Source organism: Rhamphochromis longiceps, linkage group LG13 (genome assembly GCF_057381845.1).
Source record: "Rhamphochromis longiceps isolate RC_006_pf linkage group LG13, R_longiceps_female_GT1.1, whole genome shotgun sequence".
NCBI lineage: Eukaryota > Metazoa > Chordata > Actinopteri > Cichliformes > Cichlidae > Rhamphochromis > Rhamphochromis longiceps.
Window position 1 is genome coordinate 4,166,308 of NC_140569.1, and position 21,197 is coordinate 4,187,504.

Sequence of the window (21,197 nt, forward strand, 5' to 3'; positions counted from 1 at the left end):
AGAGTTATTGGGACTGGGGCCCACTGCATTAACATTGTTATTTTTTCAATACCTAATTTATGGAAATATGCCTACTTTTTCCCCTAATACAATAGGTACCAAAGACAGCATGTCTAACAGGAAGCATTTTGAAATGGAAAACTAAAAACACATTTACAAGAGACAGTTTGTTCATTGATTATTGATTTTGGTTTTTATTAGTTAAACCTATGTATTTGGATTAATTGGATCAAACCGGCAATATTAATAAAAGGCAAAAAACAAAACATAAAAGAAAAAAAACTGAAACAAAGACAAACAAAACAAAAAAACTGAAACAAAGACAAACAAAACAAAAAAACTGAAACAAAGACAAATAAAACAAAAAACAGAAAAAAATTGAAACAAAAAAGAGAAACAAAGACAAAACAAAAAAGAAAAAAACAAAACCCAACAATCAAATGATCCCCTGTGAGCAAGCACTTGGCAACAGTGGGGAGGAAAAACTCCCTTTTAGCAGGAAGAAACCTCCGGCAGAACCAGGCTCCTCTTGGGGCAGCCATCCGCCAGGACTGGTTGGGTTTTGTTTAACTGTAATTTGGATAAAGTGCCAGTTTAATATTATTTTTGAGATTAGAGCTGAAATAAGGCCCCTGGAGTAAAGCCAGTTCAACACCATAAAGTCAGACTTCACACAGTGGTGGACTCACATTCTAACCTTCTTGTATGAAGTTTAAAATTTAAACCATCTTCTCCTAACTGACAATCTGGTGCTTTCTGTGACTGAGCTTTCAAAGTCTGACCTTGTTGAATCTGTGAAATCACTGAGTTCTGTTTTTAGAGCGTCTTGTTGTCTGCATACATTCTCTTTTTTCGCTCTCATTGCTGCGACTTTCTCTTGCAGAGCCTTTTCCTTTCTCATTTTCTGCTCTAAGTTCACTATTCTGCTGACGCAAAGCCTGTTCCTTAACCAGCTTTGGCCGCAGCCCCTCAAGCTCTTTCTGCAGAGTGGTACCTTGGCTGGTAAGAGATTTTTTCTCTGCTTCCAGAGCCTTATAATTTGCCTTAATAGCCTTTCAACTGTCTATTTCTCCATTCAGTCTTTCAATTTCTGTAGTTATCTCGTTATTTTCTTTCTTCAAGACTTCTACCTGTTCCTTTAGTATGCTATATTTTTTACTCCAGTCTTCTTCAGTAAACACCTGTTTGGAGACATCAGCACGCCTTTTAAAAATACTTTTTTTGTGCCCCTGGAGGGCTTTTTCTTCCTTTTCTAGTTTTTTTTAAAGCTTTTCTCATTTCTACACGATCATTTAGCTCACTTATTTGAGCTTTTAATTTCTTGTTTTCTTTTTTCATTTTGCTCATTTGTGCCAGTTTTTCTCCATTTTCAGAGAACAGTTTCCTGAGATCATGGTTATTTTTGTAAGTTTCTTTGAGGGATGATCTGGCCTGTAGAACGTCTGTAAGTATCTTCTCGATGTCTTTCATCAACTTCTGATTTTCCCTTTTAACAGCGACATGTTGTTGTTTTTCAGACTCGTAGACCTGAACCAAATTGCTTATGTGCTCGCGTTCCTTTTTCAATCTCCGGATTTGCTGTTGCAGTGCACTGTTTTGCGCCTTCATCTCTTCTGTACATTTTTTAGCGCCTCACAGTTCTTCTCTAAGGCTGCTTTATTTATAACTGATGCCTGCAGATCTTGAAGTTCCTTCTTGAGGGCCACATGCTCTTGTGTGACACTTTCATTCTCTTCTTTAATGGTCACATTAACTTCTGGCCCGCTGTTGTCTTTGACCGTTTTCTGAGACGCTTCAACAGCTTTTCTTTTCTTCCTTCTTATTTCAGCGTTAGATTTATGATTTTGGGCTACGTCCAAGAGTTTGTTTAATTCCTTTCGAAGAGAAACACATTTTGCTCTTGCATTCACTTCCTCCGCCCTCATTACGAAATATTTGTCCTCCATATAATCAGGGCTGTGGAGCTCAGTGCTGACCTCGTAAATTTGGAGTTGCGCAGCATATAACTGTTCTTTAATGGCTTCGATCCTGTGATACATGTTCTTGTATTGGGTTTGTTTTTCGGTAGCCATCCATCCATCCTCAACCGCTTTGTCCGGGGCCGGGTCGCGGGGGCAGCAGCCTAAGCAAAGAGGCCCAGACCTCCCTCTCCCCAGCCACCTCCTCCAGCTTATCCGGGGGAATACCAAGGCGTTCCCAGGCCAGCCGAGAGATATAATCTCTCCAGCGTGTCCTGGGTCTGCCCCGGGGCCTCCTCCCGGTGGGACATGCCTGGAACACCTCACCCAGGAGGCGCCCAGGGGGCATCCTTGTCAGATGCCCGAACCACCTCAGCTGGCTCCTTTCGATGTGGAGCAGCAGCTGCTCTACTCTGAGCCCCTCCCGGATGGCCGAACTTCTCACCCTATCTCTAAGGGAGAGGCCAGCCACCCTTCGGAGGAAGCTCATTTCTGCCGCTTGTATCCGCGATCTCGTTCTTTCGGTCACTACCCACAGCTCCTGGCCATAGGTGAGGGTAGGGACGTAGATCGACCGGTAAATTGAGAACTTCGCTTTTACACTCAGCTCCCTCTTCACCACGACGGACCGGTGCAGCGTCCGCATTACTGCAGCTGCAGCCCCAATCCGTCTGTCGATCTCCGGCTCCCTTCTCCCATCACTCGCGAACAAGACCCCGAGATACTTGAACTCCTCCACTTGGGGCAGGAACTCCTCCCCGACCCGGAGTGGGCACTCCACCCTTTTCCAGCTGAGAACCATGGCCTCAGATTTGGAGGTGCTGATCCTCATTCCCGCTGCTTCACACTCGGCTGCGAACCGTTCCAGTGCGAGCTGGAGGCCCTCACCCGATGAAGCCAACAGAACCACATCATCTGCAAAAATCAGAGATGAGATTCTGAGGCCACCAAAGCGAAAGCCCTCCGCCACTTGGCTGCGCCTAGAAATCCTGTCCATAAAAATTATGAACAGAACCGGAGACAAAGGGCAGCCCTGGCGGAGCCCATCACCCACCGGGAACGAGTCCGACTTATTGCCGGCAATGCGAACCAAGCTCTTGCAACGGTTGTATAGGGATCGAATGGCCCGTAGCAATGGGCCAGACACCCCATATTCCCGCAACACCTCCCACAGGACACCCCGAGGGACACGGTCGAATGCCTTCTCCAAGTCCACAAAACACATGTAGACTGGTTGGGCAAACTCCCATGCACCCTCAAGTATCCTGGAGAGGATAAAGAGCTGGTCCAGTGTTCCGCGACCAGGACGAAAACCGCATTGTTCCTCCTGTATCCGAGGTTCGACTAACGGACGAACTCTCCTTTCCAGCACCCTGGCATAGACTTTCCCAGGGAGGCTGAGGAGTGTGATCCCCCTGTAGTTGGAACACACCCTCCGGTCCCCTTTCTTAAAGATGGGGACCACCACCCCGGTCTGCCAGTCCACAGGTACTGCCCCTGATCTCCACGCAACATTGCAGAGGCGTGTCAACCAGGACAGCCCTACAACGTCCAGAGCCTTCAGGAACTCGGGGCGAATCTCATCAACACCAGGGGCTCTGCCACCAAGGAGTTGTTTAACTGCCTCAGTGACCTCGCCCCCGGAAATTGGCGGGTCGTTCCCCTCATCCCCAGACTCTGCTTCCTCCTCGGAAGACGTGTCAGTGGGATTAAGGAGGTCCTCGAAGTATTCCTTCCACCGCCTGACAATTTTCTCAGTCGACGTCAGCAGCGCTCCGCCAGCACTATACACAGTGCAGGTAGAGCACCGCTTTCCCCTCCTGAGACGTCTGACGGTTTGCCAGAATCTCTTCGAGGCAGTCCGAAAGCCTTTTTCCATGGCCTCTCCGAACTCCTCCCACACCCGAGTTTTTGCTTCAGCCACTGCCCGAGCCGCATTCCGCTTGGCCTGTCGATACCTGTCGGCTGCCTCCGGAGTCCCACAGGCTAACCAAGCCCGATAGGACTCCTTCTTCAGCCTAGTGGCTCCCTTCACCTCTGGTGTCCACCATTTGGTACGGGGATTACCACCACGGCAGGCACCAACCACCTTGCGGCCGCAGCTCAATGCAGCAGCTTCGGCAATGGAGACGCTGAACATGGTCCATTCGGACTCAATGTCCCCAGTCTCCCTCGGAATGCTGTTGAAGCTCTGCCGGAGGTGTGCGTTGAAGATCTCGCGGACTGGGGCCTCTGCTAGACGTTCCCAGCACACCCTCACTACGCGTTTAGGTGCACCAGGTCTGTCCAGCGTCCTCCCCCGCCACCTGATCCAACTCACCACCAGGTGGTGATCAGTTGACAGCTCAGCCCCTCTCTTTACCCGAGTGTCCAGAACATATGGTCGCAGGTCTGCTGATACGATTACAAAATCGATCATCGACCTACGGCCTAGAGTGTCCTGGTGCCACGTGCACTTATGGACACTCTTATGTTCGAACAGGGTGTTCGTTATGGCCAAGCTGTGATTAGCACAGAAGTCCAATAACAGAGCACCGCTCGGGTTCAGATCAGGGAGGCCGTTCCTCCCAATCACGCCCCTCCAGGTCTCGCTGTTGTTACCCACGTGAGCATTGAAGTCTCCCAGCAGGACAACAGAGTCTCCAGGTGGAGCACCCTCCAGCACCCCCCCCAGGGACTCTAAGAAGGCTGGGTACTCTGAACTGCCACTCGGCGCATAAGCGCAGATGACAGTCAGGACCCGTTCCCCGACCCTAAGGCGCAGGGAACAAACCCTCTCGTCCACCGGGAAAAACCCCAACGTACCGGCAGCAAGCCGAGGGGATATTAGGATACCCACCCCAGCCCGCCGCCTCTCACCAGGGGCAACTCCAGACTGAGACAGAGTCCAGCCCCTCTCCAGGAGACTGGTTCCAGAGCCCAAGCCATGTGTAGAGGTGAGCCCGACTATATCTAGCCGGTACCTCTCAACCTCACGCACTAACTCAGGCTCCTTCCCCACCAGAGAGGTGACATTCCATGTCCCTATTGCCAGTCTTGGCAGCCGGGGATCAGTCCGCCAGGGCCTCCGCTCCTGGCCGCCACCCGACACACAATGCACCCGACCCCTATGGCGCCTCCTGCGGGTGGTGGGCCTCTTCGGGCTGTGCCCGGCCGGGCCCCATGGACTAAGGCCCGGCCACCAGACGCTCGCCCTCGGGCACCCTCCCCAGGCCTGGCTCCAGGGCGGGGCCCCGGTAACCCTATCCCGGGCAGGGTAAACTGTTCCCTCGGTGTCCTTTTCATAAGGGTCTTATGAATCGCTCTTTGTCTGGTCCCTCACGCAGGGCCAATTTGCCATGGGAGACCCTACCAGGGGCCAAAAGCCCCCAGACAACATAGCCCCTGGGATCCCTGTGACACACAAACCCCTCCACCACGATAAGGTAGCGATTCAAGGAGGGGTTTCGGTAGCCATTCTTCTTTTTCTTTTTTTGAACAAATCACTAAAATATTCATTGTTTTAAACGAGAAAATACACTGTGACATCACACTCATGATCACATGACATAAACCAATGTTTCCTGGCTTTTGGAGCCAGGGCACATATTTCACATTCAAAAGATCACACGGCACACCACCACACAAAAATGTTACAAATAGCATATTGATAGTTTTGCTCTATGCACCAGGCTTAGCAGAATTGGCTCAGTTTGTCCCCAGTATACCTTTTTTGCTTTCTTTTGACCACTACTCATGCTAGAGCCCTTATCTGGGTCGCAATTTTCTCCAGGACCCAGGTCAGATTGACGACTTTTCAAATATTTACCTATTGCTATTTGTGGTATTTAAAAGCTCAAGGCAAAACACAGGATGACTGACCTGAAACAATAAGAGGAATAATTCCAAAACAGTCACAGGTACAAAGTAAGGAGAGACATCCTAATGCAGAGCACTAAGTGAGTATTTGTTTGCAATACTCTCAGAATAAGAAAGTGGTTTAAAGAAATGGACTGCTATTATTAAAGTGTGTGGACACTTCTTCTTCTTGGCAGATTTGCTGCATGTTTGAATTTCTTTATTAATATATCATCATAAAATGCCAGTTAGCCATACTCTGCCTACTTAAAACTTTTCAGTCTCCCGTTTCCTTCTAAGGAACTTTACTTTGTGACAGCTACTCTGTCAAGAAGGGAGATGAACACACTGTAACAGAGATATTTGTCTCTCTCTACAGGATAAAAGTATTTATAACGTTCTGCATGTTAATAACACGTTAAGGACAAGGAATAAGAAACCATTCACAAGCTTTGTGATATTTGTAGAATGTATTAAATAGGAAAATACAATAAAGAATAAGAAATACTTTATCTCAAAAGTTTGGGAATTAAAGCTTTATTGTTGGCGCAATACTAATTTCCTCTCTGATCTGATACCAAATAAAACTCAAGCTGATATGGACGATGCTGACCCGACACAGATTGTTTGTACAAAAACTGGATGTGTTTTGGAAATTTAAACTAAGCAGTAGTGTATTTCAAATGATACCTTTCATGTTTCATTATGAAGAATTATTATACAAGAAATAAAAAACCTGCATTTGAAACATTCGATTAACAATCGCTCAAAACAAATGTGACTGAAAAAAATAATACAGTTGAGACACATTTTATAGCTGCATAAAGGTTTATAGATGTAAGATTTATACATGTTATCCTCCCTTAGTTATGCTGCAATAGATGTAGGCTGCCGGGGGATTCCCATGATGCATTGAGTTTTTCCTTTCTCACTCACTATGTATTAATAGACCTCTCTGCATTGAATCATATCTGTTATTAATCTCTTTCTCTCTTCCACAGCATGTCTTTATCCTGTCTTCCTTCTCTCACCCCAACCGGTCGCAGGAGATGGCCCCGCCCCTCCCTGAGCCTGGTTCTGCCGGAGGTTTCTGTCACGGGGTGCCGAGGCAGGCTATGTGTGAATATAAATGGACCCAAGATGCAGACTGCTTAAGTGGTGAGTGAGCTTTATTAACCAAAGGGTGACACAAACGGAGATGAGGTGGACAAAAACCTAAACCTAAGAGTAAACTAAACTGGGAAAAGCTAGGCAAAACCAAGCCTGAAACCTTGAGACATGAAACGGAGATGCAGGGAGAGTAATGCGGCCAGAATACACAGGAAAATGGAGGGGAATAACACAGACGAACCAGCAACTACTAAGACAGAAGACACGACTAAAATACACTCAGAGAACACAGGGAGATCACACACAGGTGGGGGACACAGCTGGGAGTGAGTAACGTGACAAGACTAGGGAGGCAAACTGAAACACTCACATAAGACGCAGACCTTCACAATAAAACAGGAAACACATACACGCAATGCTACAACACACAGACTTCACACAGACTGGGGAACACAGAACATAGGAACATGAAACGTTAACAGGGAATGTACAAGAACCCCAAAATAACCAAAACCACAGAATAATAATAACATAAACACGGAGTCGCAGACTCCGGATCATGACAGTTTCTTCCTGTTAAAAGGGAGTTTTTCCTTCCCACTGTCGCCAAAGTGCTTGCTCATAGGGGGTCATACGATTGTTGGGTTTTTCTCTGTATCTATGAAGCGCCTTGAGGCGACTTTTGTTGTGATTTGGCACTATATAAATAAAATTGAATTGAATTATTTGTTTCATGTATGAAATATGTTTGAGCTGTATTTTTATTTTTTGAAGCCTACAATGGCTGTTTTACTGCAAGTACACTGTTTATTTTAATGATACGAAGCCTATATGATCCACTATAACAGCTCTACTCTACAACCTTAGCTGACCAAATCTAGGCCAACTGAACTGATGTGAGGTGATCTCAGGGAGCACACGTATTACTTCAAGCTAAACTCATAAAGCTTTTTATTGTAGCATGTATTTCATTCTTTATATTCATTAATTTGAACGAATGGCTTTTAATGATGCGGGGAAATCCCGCTTTTTAAACATAAACACAAAAACCTAAGCCTTTATAAAATTCAGCTGCAGTGCTACATGTCTCTCTGTACCCGGATAGTGTCTGCCTGCAACACCAAAGGACTCTGCGAATGATGTTTGTCTCATCCTAGCAGCACCTACAGTATCTCTCACCTCTTCAGTTCGCCTCATCATGAACGTTTGTGACAACAGCTGTGTGCAGATCAACAATGGATAATATAACGAGTACTGGAGAGAGTATGAGCGTGCAGCGTTTAAAGCGTGGAAGTACTGACCTTACTTTAAGTTTGATTCCATAAAAAGTGACAAAAACATTAGTGTCCGTTGTGCGTGGGAAGAAAACTTATTTTTACAGCGAAAAAAAACCCTAAACTTCCAAGCAAGCTCCGAGTGCGCTACCACGTAATGGGAAATTCACAGAGAAACTGCCATATCCTTCCACTGACCGCTGCGGCACACCTGCACCAGGGTAAACCTCCGCCTACCCTGCTCCTGCTTTTACAGGTGAAAATAGAGCAAAAGGACCGCTAGTCTATATTAATATTAAACAAATTTCTTCCAGTCAGAGAATGTTGCATATAATTAAATTTTTGCTTGATGCATAAAGTTAAAAGATTAAAACTAATAAAACAAGTTAAAAAAAAGGGACTTTTCCATTTGATTACATTTTGTATGATGGATTATGTAGAAAAAGTAGAATTGGGCTGAGAGATCTATCGCTTTATCACCTCTTCAGGTTGTAAATTGTGTTTTTAAAAAGTAACTAAGTAATTAATTACTTTTGAAAATAAGTAATCAGTAAAGTAATGGGATTACTTTTGGGGGGAAGTAATCAGTAATTAGTTACTGATTACTTTTTTCAAGTAACTTGACCAACACTGCTTACAATCAGCCATTATTGTCAAATAACTGAGTGAGCACACGTGAGTCAAACACAAGAGTAGATCTTCTGCCCTCGTGGATCCCAGCCAAGTTTTGAATTCTTTTGTGTGTGTGTTTTGGTTAATAAAGTTGGCAGGAAAAAAACTGAAGTGTCTGTGAATTCAGTTTTCTCACAACCTTTACTGTTATATCAGTGAAAGAAAAGATTTTGTAAAAAAAACAAAAACCCCTCACACCACAACATCCTACAGTTACAAGTGTTAAGTTTAAAATGATTGTGAATGAACACATTTCAGAGGAGGTGTTGGACCAAGAGCTTAAATTGGACATGAAATACTACATGTTTAAAGGCTAATTTACACTATGGAGCAAGGGTGTAGATTTGTTGTGTGGGGCATGTAGTCCATGTCTGTTGCTGTAACAGTAGTCCATGTTTAGAATAAAAAATCCCAGCTCACTGAGTTGATCGGGGCAATAGTGCCTAAAATGTTGCATAATTTTGCTGAGAGATCTTTTACTTTGTGGTCATCTTACATCAGTAGTTTTATGGACAAAAACCAGCAGGTCATTCAGTGTTCCCTTAGTGCTAATGTGTCAGAGATGTTGGTGTGCTATAACTGAAGTAATGTTGTTAAGTACTTAAAGTCATATTCTTTTATTGTCATGACTGTATTTGAAGCTATTTTTATTTTTGTATGATACCTGATTTATATGGAATATGGCTGAAGTAAACTAAAGCCTAAAATACTTAGTCAGTCATTTGTTTAATAGTAATTTAACATTATATAATTCACATATAAAACTATGAATTGTGATTTTAAATGGTTTAAAAGCACGTAGAATAGCATATGTAGGCAAGTATGTTTCTCCTCTTTTTATCAAGAAGCAAAAACAAAAAGGAAAAAAAAAGAAACAGGGCAGGCTTCGGTCCCCACCAACACCGAAACCAAATCTACACCCTTGCTATGGAGCACTGCTCTCACATGGATTTAACACTCTCTCTCTTCCACACAGTCCTCATTTCTCGTGTGCTTTACAATCCTGAATATTACAGCAGGAAGGCAGTACAGCCAGGGAACACCCTGTGACGTCACACTCTGGACTGGCACACGATGGCAGAAAAGTTCTAAAAGTTGTAAACACTTATTTATTAAACAACACAGTAATATGTCAGATTTTGACAGCAAGGTATAAATGATTTTCATGTCCACTTTAAAAGGAGACCTGCCAAAGCAGTAATCAGACTCATATGATCAGCAGCTTATGCAACGCAGCTCCGTCGGTGCTCTGACCTGGTATGAGCGCGAGTGTCCGTCACACGTGGCTGGGTTAAAATACTGCGTCCACTGAGACATCAGTGGCTTCGTTAAATAGCACTATTTTATTTACTCCTAAGAAAATCAGTTTGGCTCAGATTAAAGTTTCAGCGCATAGTTGTACAGTAGGTGGATATTGAAAGCCTCCAGCCTGTCCAGAGATGATTATTCTATTCTGAGCTCAGCTGTCTATTAGAATTTTTGGAGTTAATTAAAATTAGAAAAAAAAAATCAAATTCACATCTGATTTGTGTTCTTTTGTTTTTGTTCAATAAGCAGATGTCGGTGTTTCGATCATGTTACGTTGAGAAGTAAAATGCTTGTTAGAAACTATGAAACACATCGTGCTGACTTCTGGGTGTTAGAAGACAATTAATAATGCTCATGAATAAGACTAAAGGCAAGAAGGTGTCCTTTATAACTAAACATGTTAATAGTACCACTAGAGTTTATAACATAGCGTGTGTATTTCAGTAATAGCCTGTATATTTCAGTGTAGTGATGTGCAGTTCTTACCAGTTTGTCGTTCGAACGTCAACACGAGTCGAGATTTCCGAGGAAACAGCTCACGTTGACGTTAGTTCTGATACTCCCTAACTTAAGTTATCCAAGTTAACTTAAGTTATCCAAGTTAACTTAAGTCAAGTCAGATAATTCTTTTGTAATGAAAACGTAAACACTCGCCGGGAGTTACCGCAGTGTCAGCTGTTTAATTCACACAGCGTGTGCAGTAACCATGGTAACAACGGACACTGAGTGGAGGATCGATGCAGGTCAGATTTTGGGAAATATCCCTCATATCTCTGAAACTAAAAAACGGTCGTTCATCAACTGTGCTGATAGTTTTCCAGCAGGACAGCTGAGAGAAGAAAAACTCAAACTGTCGGAGCAGGTTTGATCGTTCAGGTTTAAAATCCACGTTTTCACAGCAAGCGGCTCTGTTCAGGAGAAATATGTTTTATATGTGCACCGTGTGAAGCCTGCTGTACTAAAATCACTGAATGAAGAGCAAACAGTGCGTCGCATTGTCGCGAGAACATGCGTGTATTTATTAAATGTATAAATGTTATGATACTTGATTCTAATCTGCTGCTGAGTCTCTGACGCTGATGGAAACGCAACAAACAGAACACAGAGCAAGAACACCTGTTCAACCAATCACATTCATTCCACTTTGTGACAAACTGAAGCGCTCACCTCGCATCATCGGGTTTTTTCCTTCAGTTTAACCTCCTAAGACCCAAACTCTTTCATGGCAGCATTTTTAAATTCTCTTTGCTATTTGGGCTGTTTGGGACCTGATGAATATAAAAACAAAGAATTTACATATATATATATATATATTTTTTTTTTTACCGGATTTTATCTCTGACAAAAATAAGATCAATATATGAGGACATTTGTTTTAAATTTCAATAGAACATTTGCAGTATATTGTCCTTATAAGTGGTTATCAGGCCCTTGTAGAGTAAAATTTTGTATTTTGGTCTAGACATCCCAAAATGAGATGTCCACATATGTGGACGGCAGGTCCTAGGAGGTTAAGTGCCCGTGTGAAGAAATATTTAGGTCTAAAAACTAAGGTCAGTAATGTGTTAGGAAATTACGTTCTATAAATCATTAATACTGCTCTTTGTAAAATGTGTAATTCTTTAACTATTGACAAAAAGTCACAGCATCACTTCAAGGAAATATCACAGTTCTTCATAATTTTCTGAACCAAAATACAAAATGATTGTGTATGAAATGTGTATGAAACGTCTCATATATTTTAACAAAGGGACCTAGGAACTAGAGTACCTGTTTTTTTTAATGTTTTGCATGATTTGATTTCTGCTTTGTATCACTTTTTTCTACTGCTGGTGAGAAGCAGTCGTCTGCTTAGACGTGAGAAAACTGGTGTAATTTTTAGGCTTTCATATCCTATTTCTGTTTCACATCTCAGAGGCCACACTTTCCTACTGAAGATAACAATCTTTAAAAAAAACTATGTCATCAATCAGACATTTGCTGCCACTTCAGCTACTGCTGTCTGTGGGTTTTAATGTGGTGTAAACAGGAAGAATAGGTTTGTAAGGAGCTCATGAAGTTACAAACATGACTTCAAAAAGTTAGGCAAAATCTGTATATGCTCCATTTTTTTCAGATTATTTCCATTTGTGGATCAATTCACAACTGCTGCTCTAGTGAGTATTTCTATGTAACGGAGAGAAAAAAGGACACTCTGTCCCATGTTTTCTTCCTCCAACCCTGGCAGCAAACTCTGTTCAGTATACAAGGAAATATGAGATGTGGAAGATAAAAATGTTTTAGTGCTAATAATTACATCTATGAAACTACCAGTATTTCAAGTTTTGTTAGCAGATTCTGTACTTGTCTGAATCAGCCGTCTGGTCTGGTGCTGTAAGCACAAGTGAAAGGTAAGAAAATGTGCTGTCACTAATTATCACCTATACTGTACAAAGATGGATAGTTTCTGCAATAAATATAAAAAATTAAATAACAATCATTGACTATTTCACGAAATCACATTTGCTTTCATATAACCAAATAGTTTTAGTTTGTGTTCACTAAAAATCAAATAAATAGACTCCATGTGTCGGTATTGCAGCAGACTTAATGAGTAACCTAATTCTTATTGTGTAGAAGATTTATCTAATGATACTAGAATACCTGCTTATATGCTTGTTTTGATTTTCTACACAAGTCTGTGGTTGTGACTTCTTGAATAAGCCATCAGCTGGACCTTCACACCACTGAAGATTATGATAATTAACTGTATAAGAAGGATGGAGTAGCTCCTTGTCATGAAAAAGATCTGTCATGTCCTTAAGAAACAGGAAAAATACACCAAAGGCCTGACACAGAGCTTTTACACATGCATCTGTCTCGATCCATCTCCTGTTCACTGATCCCTCATCAGAAATGGTCTCAGTGGGAGGATGGATGTGAAGAAGCCGTTCTTTATTAAGGATACAGGCTAGGCTTCTGCAGTTAAACAAGAACTGTTATGAATATCAGTGGCAACAGCTCTGAATCTGAATTAAAATTTGGGGGATTGAACTGTCATCAGTGGGTTTGTTTGTTTGTTTTTTTGCATGACAATGATCCCAAACACACTGCCAATGAGATGAAAGTATGAACAGAAAATCACACAGGGGAACAGTATCAGTCATGGACGGACCTCTGCAGACTCCAGACCTCAATATTATTGAAGCAGTGTGACAAAGAAATAGGAAAAAAACACAGCAACCAAGAAAGGGCTTTGATATGTAATCCAAGATCTCTGGAGTAAAACTTCTGAAGATTACTTAAAGAAACAGCAAAAGATTTTGCCCAAAAGAGTTCCAACAGTCCTAAGAATAAAGGTGGTGACACCAAATGTTGCCTTTCCAGCTCATTAGAAACTCTGTTTGCCCTATGAACTGCATTGTACATAGCATTGTGCTGCCCCTTTAAGGCAGGTATGATAATTTGGCTGTGTTTTTTGTACCAGCAGACTTGCCGTAGTTCTTTTCCACTAAAAACAGCCTTAAAGCTAAACTGTTGTTTTTTCTACTCTTTGTTTATTTGTTCCTGCTGAGCCTGAGAGAGCAAACGCCTGTAAGGAGTTGTTTCTATCTTTTCCGCGACAGGTTTGTGTAACAGTTTCGAGTTTTGCGTGAGAAGTCTCAGTGGGAGAATGACTGTGAAGAAGCCTTTCTTAAAGAAGGCAAACAGGGATAAACGGCTGGGCTATTCCAAATTACACAAGAACTAGACTGAAAATCAGTGGTCAGATGGAGTGATGAGTCCAAATTGAAAATTTTTGGTACAGAAATATTCTGAATAAAGGTGATGACATTAAATAGAGCCTTTCAAAATTATTAGAATTGTGCAGACTCTGTTTTTGCCTTATGTACTCTCATGGATCTCCAGTACTCCTCTGCGTTTCTGCCAGTACTCTCTGTCTCGCTCCATCCTTGGGCTCTTTCTCTTCCTCTCATTCGCTCATGGTGTGTGTCTCTGGATAACCACCTTTCAGTGGTGGGGTCTTCCTGGATATCCGCCCACCTCCTGGCACACCTGGGATAATCAAGCTCACCTGGTGGTCATCACCCAGTCTGCTGGCAGCCTACTTAAGCTGGAAGCAAACCTTCATTCTTTGCCTGAGTGGTGCACTGCCAGTGTTAGTGCACCTCTCTGTCTGGTCAGTCTGTTGCATCTCAGAAAATTGTTAATCTCACTGTGCAAAAGCCTGGATGCTTCCCTGCAGTGGTGTTCATGTGTGAGAGAGATTAGTGAGCAAATTTCTGTGTCTGTGTGGATTAAATCCCAGAGACTTGCATTCACCAACAGACCCACTACCTGAAGACAGTTTTAGTTAAACAGCTACGTCCACTGTAAATAAACTCACTGCTTTCCTGTGCTTGCTGTTTTTGTATGTAGCTAATGTATGTTTTCTATATGTTTGTAAGAAATCACTCCAGCTTTTTCTATTTGCCAATAAAAATATCAAGAAATGAAGGATGACTCAAAATCCTGTGAAAACATGCCAAATAATCAACATCAGAGATAAAAACCTTTTATGTAACAAAGGTTATTTTTCCTTTATGTTATTTTCGGTTCCTAATGGCTGTGTTACTTTTAGCAACAGCAGTACTGGAGAATGTTCACAACAAAATCATGATTTGTGTTTATTAGTTTGGCTGACTGCTGCTGGCTTCATGTTCATGGGCTGCTGTGAGTACGAGGTTTGTAAAGTAGGTCACCACAGCTTCCTTGTTTAAGACAAACTCATCACATTACAGATTTTACCCACTGGTTCAGCTGGAAGCAGCCCTGAGACAAGTAAGGCCAAAGTTTACACTTATTCATATTTTCTCTTCATGAAAACGAGGATAGTTATGAAGAAACTGACTCATAACTAGAACAGCTGAATAACTACTGAAGTTGTGGTACTAACTTCTTTTCCTTTGTTCTTGTCGTGCACTTCTGTTTCAGTGTAGCTAATGTAAATGTGTGTGCTGGTAATGTCTTAAGTTTATTTTATATTATTTGATGGAGACCTGATGACAGATCAGTCATTTGTGTTCACATCTTTATATAAAATAGCAGTAAATACAACAGGTGATCCTGGTGAACACAAAATAACAAAAGAGTTACCCATAGAATGCATCCAGTTCATTCAGTACACATACATATTAGACTCCAATGAATGTTCAAAGTTAAGCCTTTAAGGAGTTTACAAAAATTTTTTAAAAAAACCTGCAAAGTTGGATTTTTGGGGGGTTTTTACTGTTTTTGGTGTGTTGGAACATTTTTTGAGGAATTTCTGAATAAATTTTATTCACAATCATAGATTTAATAACATAACAACATGTTTAAATTTAAATTTGTGCAAATAAAATTTTTATAGACAGTTCTGTACATCTAACAAAATCTGACCAAAATCAGTTAAGTTTCAATCAAGTGCTATCAAACTGGTTTTAAGCCGGTTTTTCTTCATCTCAGCTTTATTTTACAGACGTGTCCCTGTCGGCACAAGTTGAGGCTCTTTCATGTTTTTACTTTCAGCTAAGCAGAAGTTGCTTCTTCTTAACTAATGTCATTAATAATTTCATGTCTAAATAATTACACTAATACTCTGCTGTGTTTTCCTTTACTTGCTATGCCATAAAGTGTTTTACAGAGGAAGAGGTCCTCTTAGATTCATATACAACAACCCCATCATAGAAAATGATCAAGAAGAGCGTTATGTCCTTGAAGTGATGATGTGGATCAACATGTGTCTCTGCCTTCCTTTGACCATACTGATCATCTACTGTGTGTTTTATGCAGTAAGTAAATAATAATTAATATTTATACATTTTTTTATGAGTCTGTGAGTATTTGAATGATTTTAAGATTTAGAAGAAAGAAAGAAAAACACTGGTAGCATTTGTAATTATTTGAATTCATCATCATGAAAATGAAATCATTAGCTCCATCCTCACACATAATCAAGCTTACCGAATGATTTAAAAGGTGTTTGAGTTACACCATATGGGTTCTTCTTACTTCAAAAGTATTAAGTATTAGGAGAATGAGTATGTATACTAGCAAGAATGGCCAATTTATATATATATATATATATATATATATATATATATATATATATATATATATATATATATATATATATATATATATATATATATATATATGTGTGTGTGTGTATATATATATATATATATATATATATATATATATATATATATATATATATGTGTGTGTGTATATATATATATATATATATATATATGTGTGTGTGTATATATATATATATATATATATATATGTGTGTGTGTGTATATATATATATATATATATATATATATATGTGTGTGTGTGTGTATATATATATATATATATATATGTGTGTGTGTGTATATATGTATATGTATATATATATATATATATATATATATATATATATATGTGTATATATGTATATGTATATATATATATATATATATATATATATATATATATATATATATATATATATATATATATGTATACACACACACATACACATTTGTATATATATATGTACATGTGCGCGCGTTTGCGTACATATAAAAAGCACTGTTTTCGTCCGCTAGAGTGGGATTTTCACGGCATATTCTGCACCACATCATTTGTTTGAAGCCAGCTCACCTCCTGCAACCACTTTTCCGAGAATACGCGCTTGTTTTGCGATTCGGACTCCTGACATTTCTTTGAAAGTGGAGGGACACCAAAGTATTTGCTTAAAGGAGCTTGCTTCTTCAACATCTTTAAGAGTTCTAAACAAATGTCTGTCCTCCTCCAGAAAATCTGCAAACCATTTTTTCCAAAAAATTAGCTACACCCAAATGAAAGAATTTAGAAAAATCAGTACAAGGAAGAGAAATTCACAGAGAAGAAGCAATGAGAGTAATTAAACAGCTGAATTTAGTCACTCGGTTTACGCTAAAAATATGGTTTAATCTGGTACAAAAATACAAACTGGAAAAAGAGCTCGGACTGCTTCAATGGATCGCTTATGATAAGGGTTTTTTCCCTTGTTCTATGGACCAAAGATTTAAACAGTGGATTCCTAATGGATTAACAGCGATATGTACACTAATTAAAGATAGGAATTCTATGAACTTCCAGGAGATTAAACAACAACATATGTAAAACTGAAGTGGCAGAGAGACTTGGGACTGAACATATTTGATGAGGAATGGTCACAAATCTGGAAAACACAGCAGTCAACAACATCATCATTACGTGCCTGAAGATTACATTGCTGGAAAAATGTAATTAGATTTTTTATGACACCCAGAATTAGGAACAAACACACTTCATTACCACAACCGTGTTGGAAAAGCTGTGGAGATGTAATTGTGAATCATTCCCATGTATTTTGGTTCTCTCCCAAAATCCGGAAATTTGAGGAAGATGTTCATTTAGTTATAGGTTAAAATTCTGGGTTATGCTGTATCTCAGTCTTGTACATTATTATGTCTTGGTGTCATTACGGGAAATGTGTTCAACAAAGATAGAGACATATTGAAAATTATGCTTGCAGCCTGTAAATTGGCAATCACAAGAAAATGTACAAGATAGACCCACCATCGCAGGATGAATAGATCAAAATTATAGATGAAATACAAATCATGGAACAATTGACTTAGAGAATAAGGACTCAGGAAGATCAATACCATTGAAAGTGGGAGAAATGGACTGAGTACAAACTCGACAGGATAAAGACCATCACACTGATAATGAGAAATAATCAAATTGTAGAAAAATGGTAACCCAACACGTTCTTTTTTTCACCTGGTTTATTTATTTATTTACCTACTTTTTATTTTATCATTTTTTTCTTTCTTTTTATCTTCTGTTTGTTGTTATCCTCTACCCCCACTGTACAATGTTTAAAGAAAAACAATAAAAAGAAAGTTAAAAAAAGAAAGTAAAAAGAAAGATATAACATATGTGTGTGAAGGAGAGGAAATAAAGTGGAAATTTAATTTTAACATGTATTTCCTACAGGTGCAAAGAGTTAAGGTCCCCATCATCTCTTACACAAACCTCCTCATCTCCAATCTAATCCAGATGTGTATAATGATTGCTTGGGTGGCGAGAGTGGAACGAAGCATCTGTGTCATGATTCACGTCTCATGTGCTATGGCCAGTCTTTACTTCAAGATGTGCATCGCTTTGGAAAGGTACCCATCTGTGTACTTGGATGTCTATGAATGTTGTTTTCTACTGGAAAGCATCATTATTGTCAGAAACATACCATTCTGTACTGTGATAATCATAATATGTTCGCATCCTGTGTTACAGATGTTTCTTCTTTGCCTACCCACTGTTGGACTGCCTCAGACAAACTAGGAGTTCTGTGCTGGTCTGTGTCCTGGTCTGGGCTTTTTGTATTGTCAGTGTTCCTCTTGCCATAATCTTAAAAGAATTTGTACGTTTAATTATTTATGCCCTCCTTCCTGCCCCTATGTCCATCTTCTGCTTAGCCTGGACTTTCACAGCCCTGCCTGCTGCCACCTCAGTGCCCACTGAAGACAAACGAAGAAGTCTGGGAACTTTGGTTCTGTTGTTCTTTAACTACTTTGTCATGATTCTTCCCACACTGATTTTTCCAATTTTAGATTTTTTAGCAGATATAAATTTATTCTGTCATTTCATTCCAGTTTCAATCTTGTTTCTGCTTTGTCCTTTTGTGGACTTGATTTTGTTCCTTTTCATGCAAAAAGGATGCATAGACAAACTGCTAGTCTGTCTGTGCTGCTGTAGTATGAACATCACTGTATCAGATGTAGCAGCTGATTATCACTGTGACTGATGGTAACACGGAAAGGACAGCTGATGCAGTCAAAGTGAGTCAAATGTAGAGAGAACAGAGAAAATAATCAAACAGCATCCTTTACAAATATTATTTAATGTTGCCATCAAACAACAGATAAATACCAAGAATCTGAGCAGTACTACTCTCAGCTGAAGTGGCTCTGGTTTTAGATTTCCAATTAATGTTGTATTTAATATATATACATATACATATATATATATATATATATACATATATATATATATATATATATATATATATATATATTATAAGGATAGCATAATATTGTATCTTAGCTCAACAGATCAAAGGAAGAATATAACTATATATATATATGTATACACACACACACACACACACACACACACACACACACATATATATATATATATATATGTATATATATATATATATATATATATATATATATATGTATATATATATATATATATATATATATATATATATATATATATATATATATATATATATATATATATATATATATATATGTTTTGTATAAAATTGTATATTGCAATACAATAACCATTTTAGTACTGAGGTTGTGCTTGCTGGCTGATTACAGTTAATTTAGTAATGAAGTTTCTACACCACCACTATATTCGAATATTATTGTAAATAACTGGACTGAACAAACACACCAGCTGGTCATGTGGATAGAGGTTTTGTACAGATGAATTACATACATTTCAAGGGAAACATTATTATTAAATGCTTAAGGATTTAATAAAGGTACAAAGAATTGTTGTTGCTCTTTTTGCTGCTGTGCAGTGCATTGTTTTCTTTAATATTTTAAAGGTTTTCTGTATAATTATCTGGGTTTATAGTCAACTGGATTTTTCACTTTTTGTTAAACTTACCATCATTATTGTATTATATATCTTGCAATAATATTACTAATATTAATAACAACTTTACTGATAAGTTTGCAGTCTCATCAAGTCTCTAAGATAAGATAAGATACGACTTCATTGATCACACGTTGGGGAAATTTGTGTGTACAGATAGCAGAAGAAAAATACAGACAAATAAAAAAGAAAGAAGATAATACACTATATACAATGGTAGCATACACAATATGTGATTATGGATATAAATTTAATTATTCTAAAGATTGCTCATCTCTGGGGTTATCAGCCACCTAAAGCAACCTCTAAGATATATATAATAATTTACTTGTACTACGAAATGAACATGCAGAAATATGTATAGAAAGACCTTAAACAGATTGCTTATTGGATATTGAAATTATACATGGTAGCACTTTCTATTACAGCTTGGTAATAAAGGTGAATAGTAGGATAACAAGGGGGAAACAACAGGGTAATAATGCGGTAATTTCTAAGTTATTACTATGCAACTACCAAAGTAATAACCATGTAATATCAAAATTCTCCTGACCATTTATCAATGGTCATGAGAATGAAGATTGGGGAAACCTGCAGTCAGCTGAGACTGAAGAAGTCACTTGGATAAGTGACAAAACGTTTCTCCCACTGAAAACGCTACGTCCAGATGAACAGAATCAACTTTTGTAGGTCCCAGATAGGTACATTTTTCTCCAAAGCCTAATGAAGGGGGTTAACCTTGCAACTGCTCTAGGTAGGATATTTTATAGCACTTTAGTTTTAATCTTGCAGGCCTGCTAAAAAGGACAGATTATTAAATTTGCGTATCCAAAAATGTTGATCTCTCCATAGGGATTAAACCTGACAAGTTTTCTTTAAGTGCACTGTAAAAAATCTTAGGGACTGGTTTAGGCCATGGCTGAGTATAATTTTTTGCCTGGAAAGAGAAAGCAACCCAAAGCTAACTGCCAGGATTACACTTTTTTTACTGAAAAATACATTAGCCAGATCAAACATGTTGCAATATTCTGACCCTTTCTCAACCTCCACACCAAGTCAGTCGGCCTCAGTTTTTTCCTGGTTTTCCTTAACCTGATTTTCACGTGTCCCCACACTAAAAACAGTCTTCATTGTTCCTCCATGTTCTCTTCTCCCTCCTTGTTATCTTCTTCCTCCTTCTGTCTGCTGCTGTCTTTCTCTCCCACATCCCGCAGCAGTTCATGGCTGTGACATCCCATATGAAAAAGATATATTTAAATCTTATAAAGTTTGCATCTGTCTTGTGTGAAACATGTATGAAAAGCATACAAGAGTGAAAACAGATACAAGATCCCTTGAAAAA

The 21,197-nt window shown here is 39.6% G+C and overlaps 1 protein-coding gene and 1 pseudogene across 1 annotated transcript; one reads left to right on the forward strand and one right to left on the reverse strand.

The window, feature by feature from the left end:
• Positions 1-800: 800 nt before the first annotated feature.
• Positions 801-2,039, reverse strand: LOC146655225 (uncharacterized; annotated as a pseudogene).
• A 13,834-nt stretch (positions 2,040-15,873) lies between these two features.
• LOC146655226 (uncharacterized) lies at positions 15,874-18,983 on the forward strand. The gene is made up of 3 exons (XM_085428851.1): positions 15,874-15,948; positions 18,176-18,351; positions 18,473-18,983. Exons 1-3 carry the CDS (start codon positions 15,880-15,882, stop codon positions 18,981-18,983), a joined length of 756 nt encoding a protein of 251 aa, XP_085284977.1. The 5' UTR covers positions 15,874-15,879.
• The last annotated feature ends 2,214 nt before the right edge of the window (positions 18,984-21,197 follow it).

Coding starts and splice junctions, on each gene's coding strand:
- LOC146655226 (XM_085428851.1), top strand. CDS start 15,880: ATGATGTGGATCAACATGTGTCTCTGCCTTCCTTTGACCATACTGATC. Junction 15,949..18,175: donor TCTACTGTGTGTTTTATGCA/GTAAGTAAATAA, acceptor TATTTCCTACAG/GTGCAAAGAGTTAAGGTCCC. Junction 18,352..18,472: donor ATGTGCATCGCTTTGGAAAG/GTACCCATCTGT, acceptor CCTGTGTTACAG/ATGTTTCTTCTTTGCCTACC.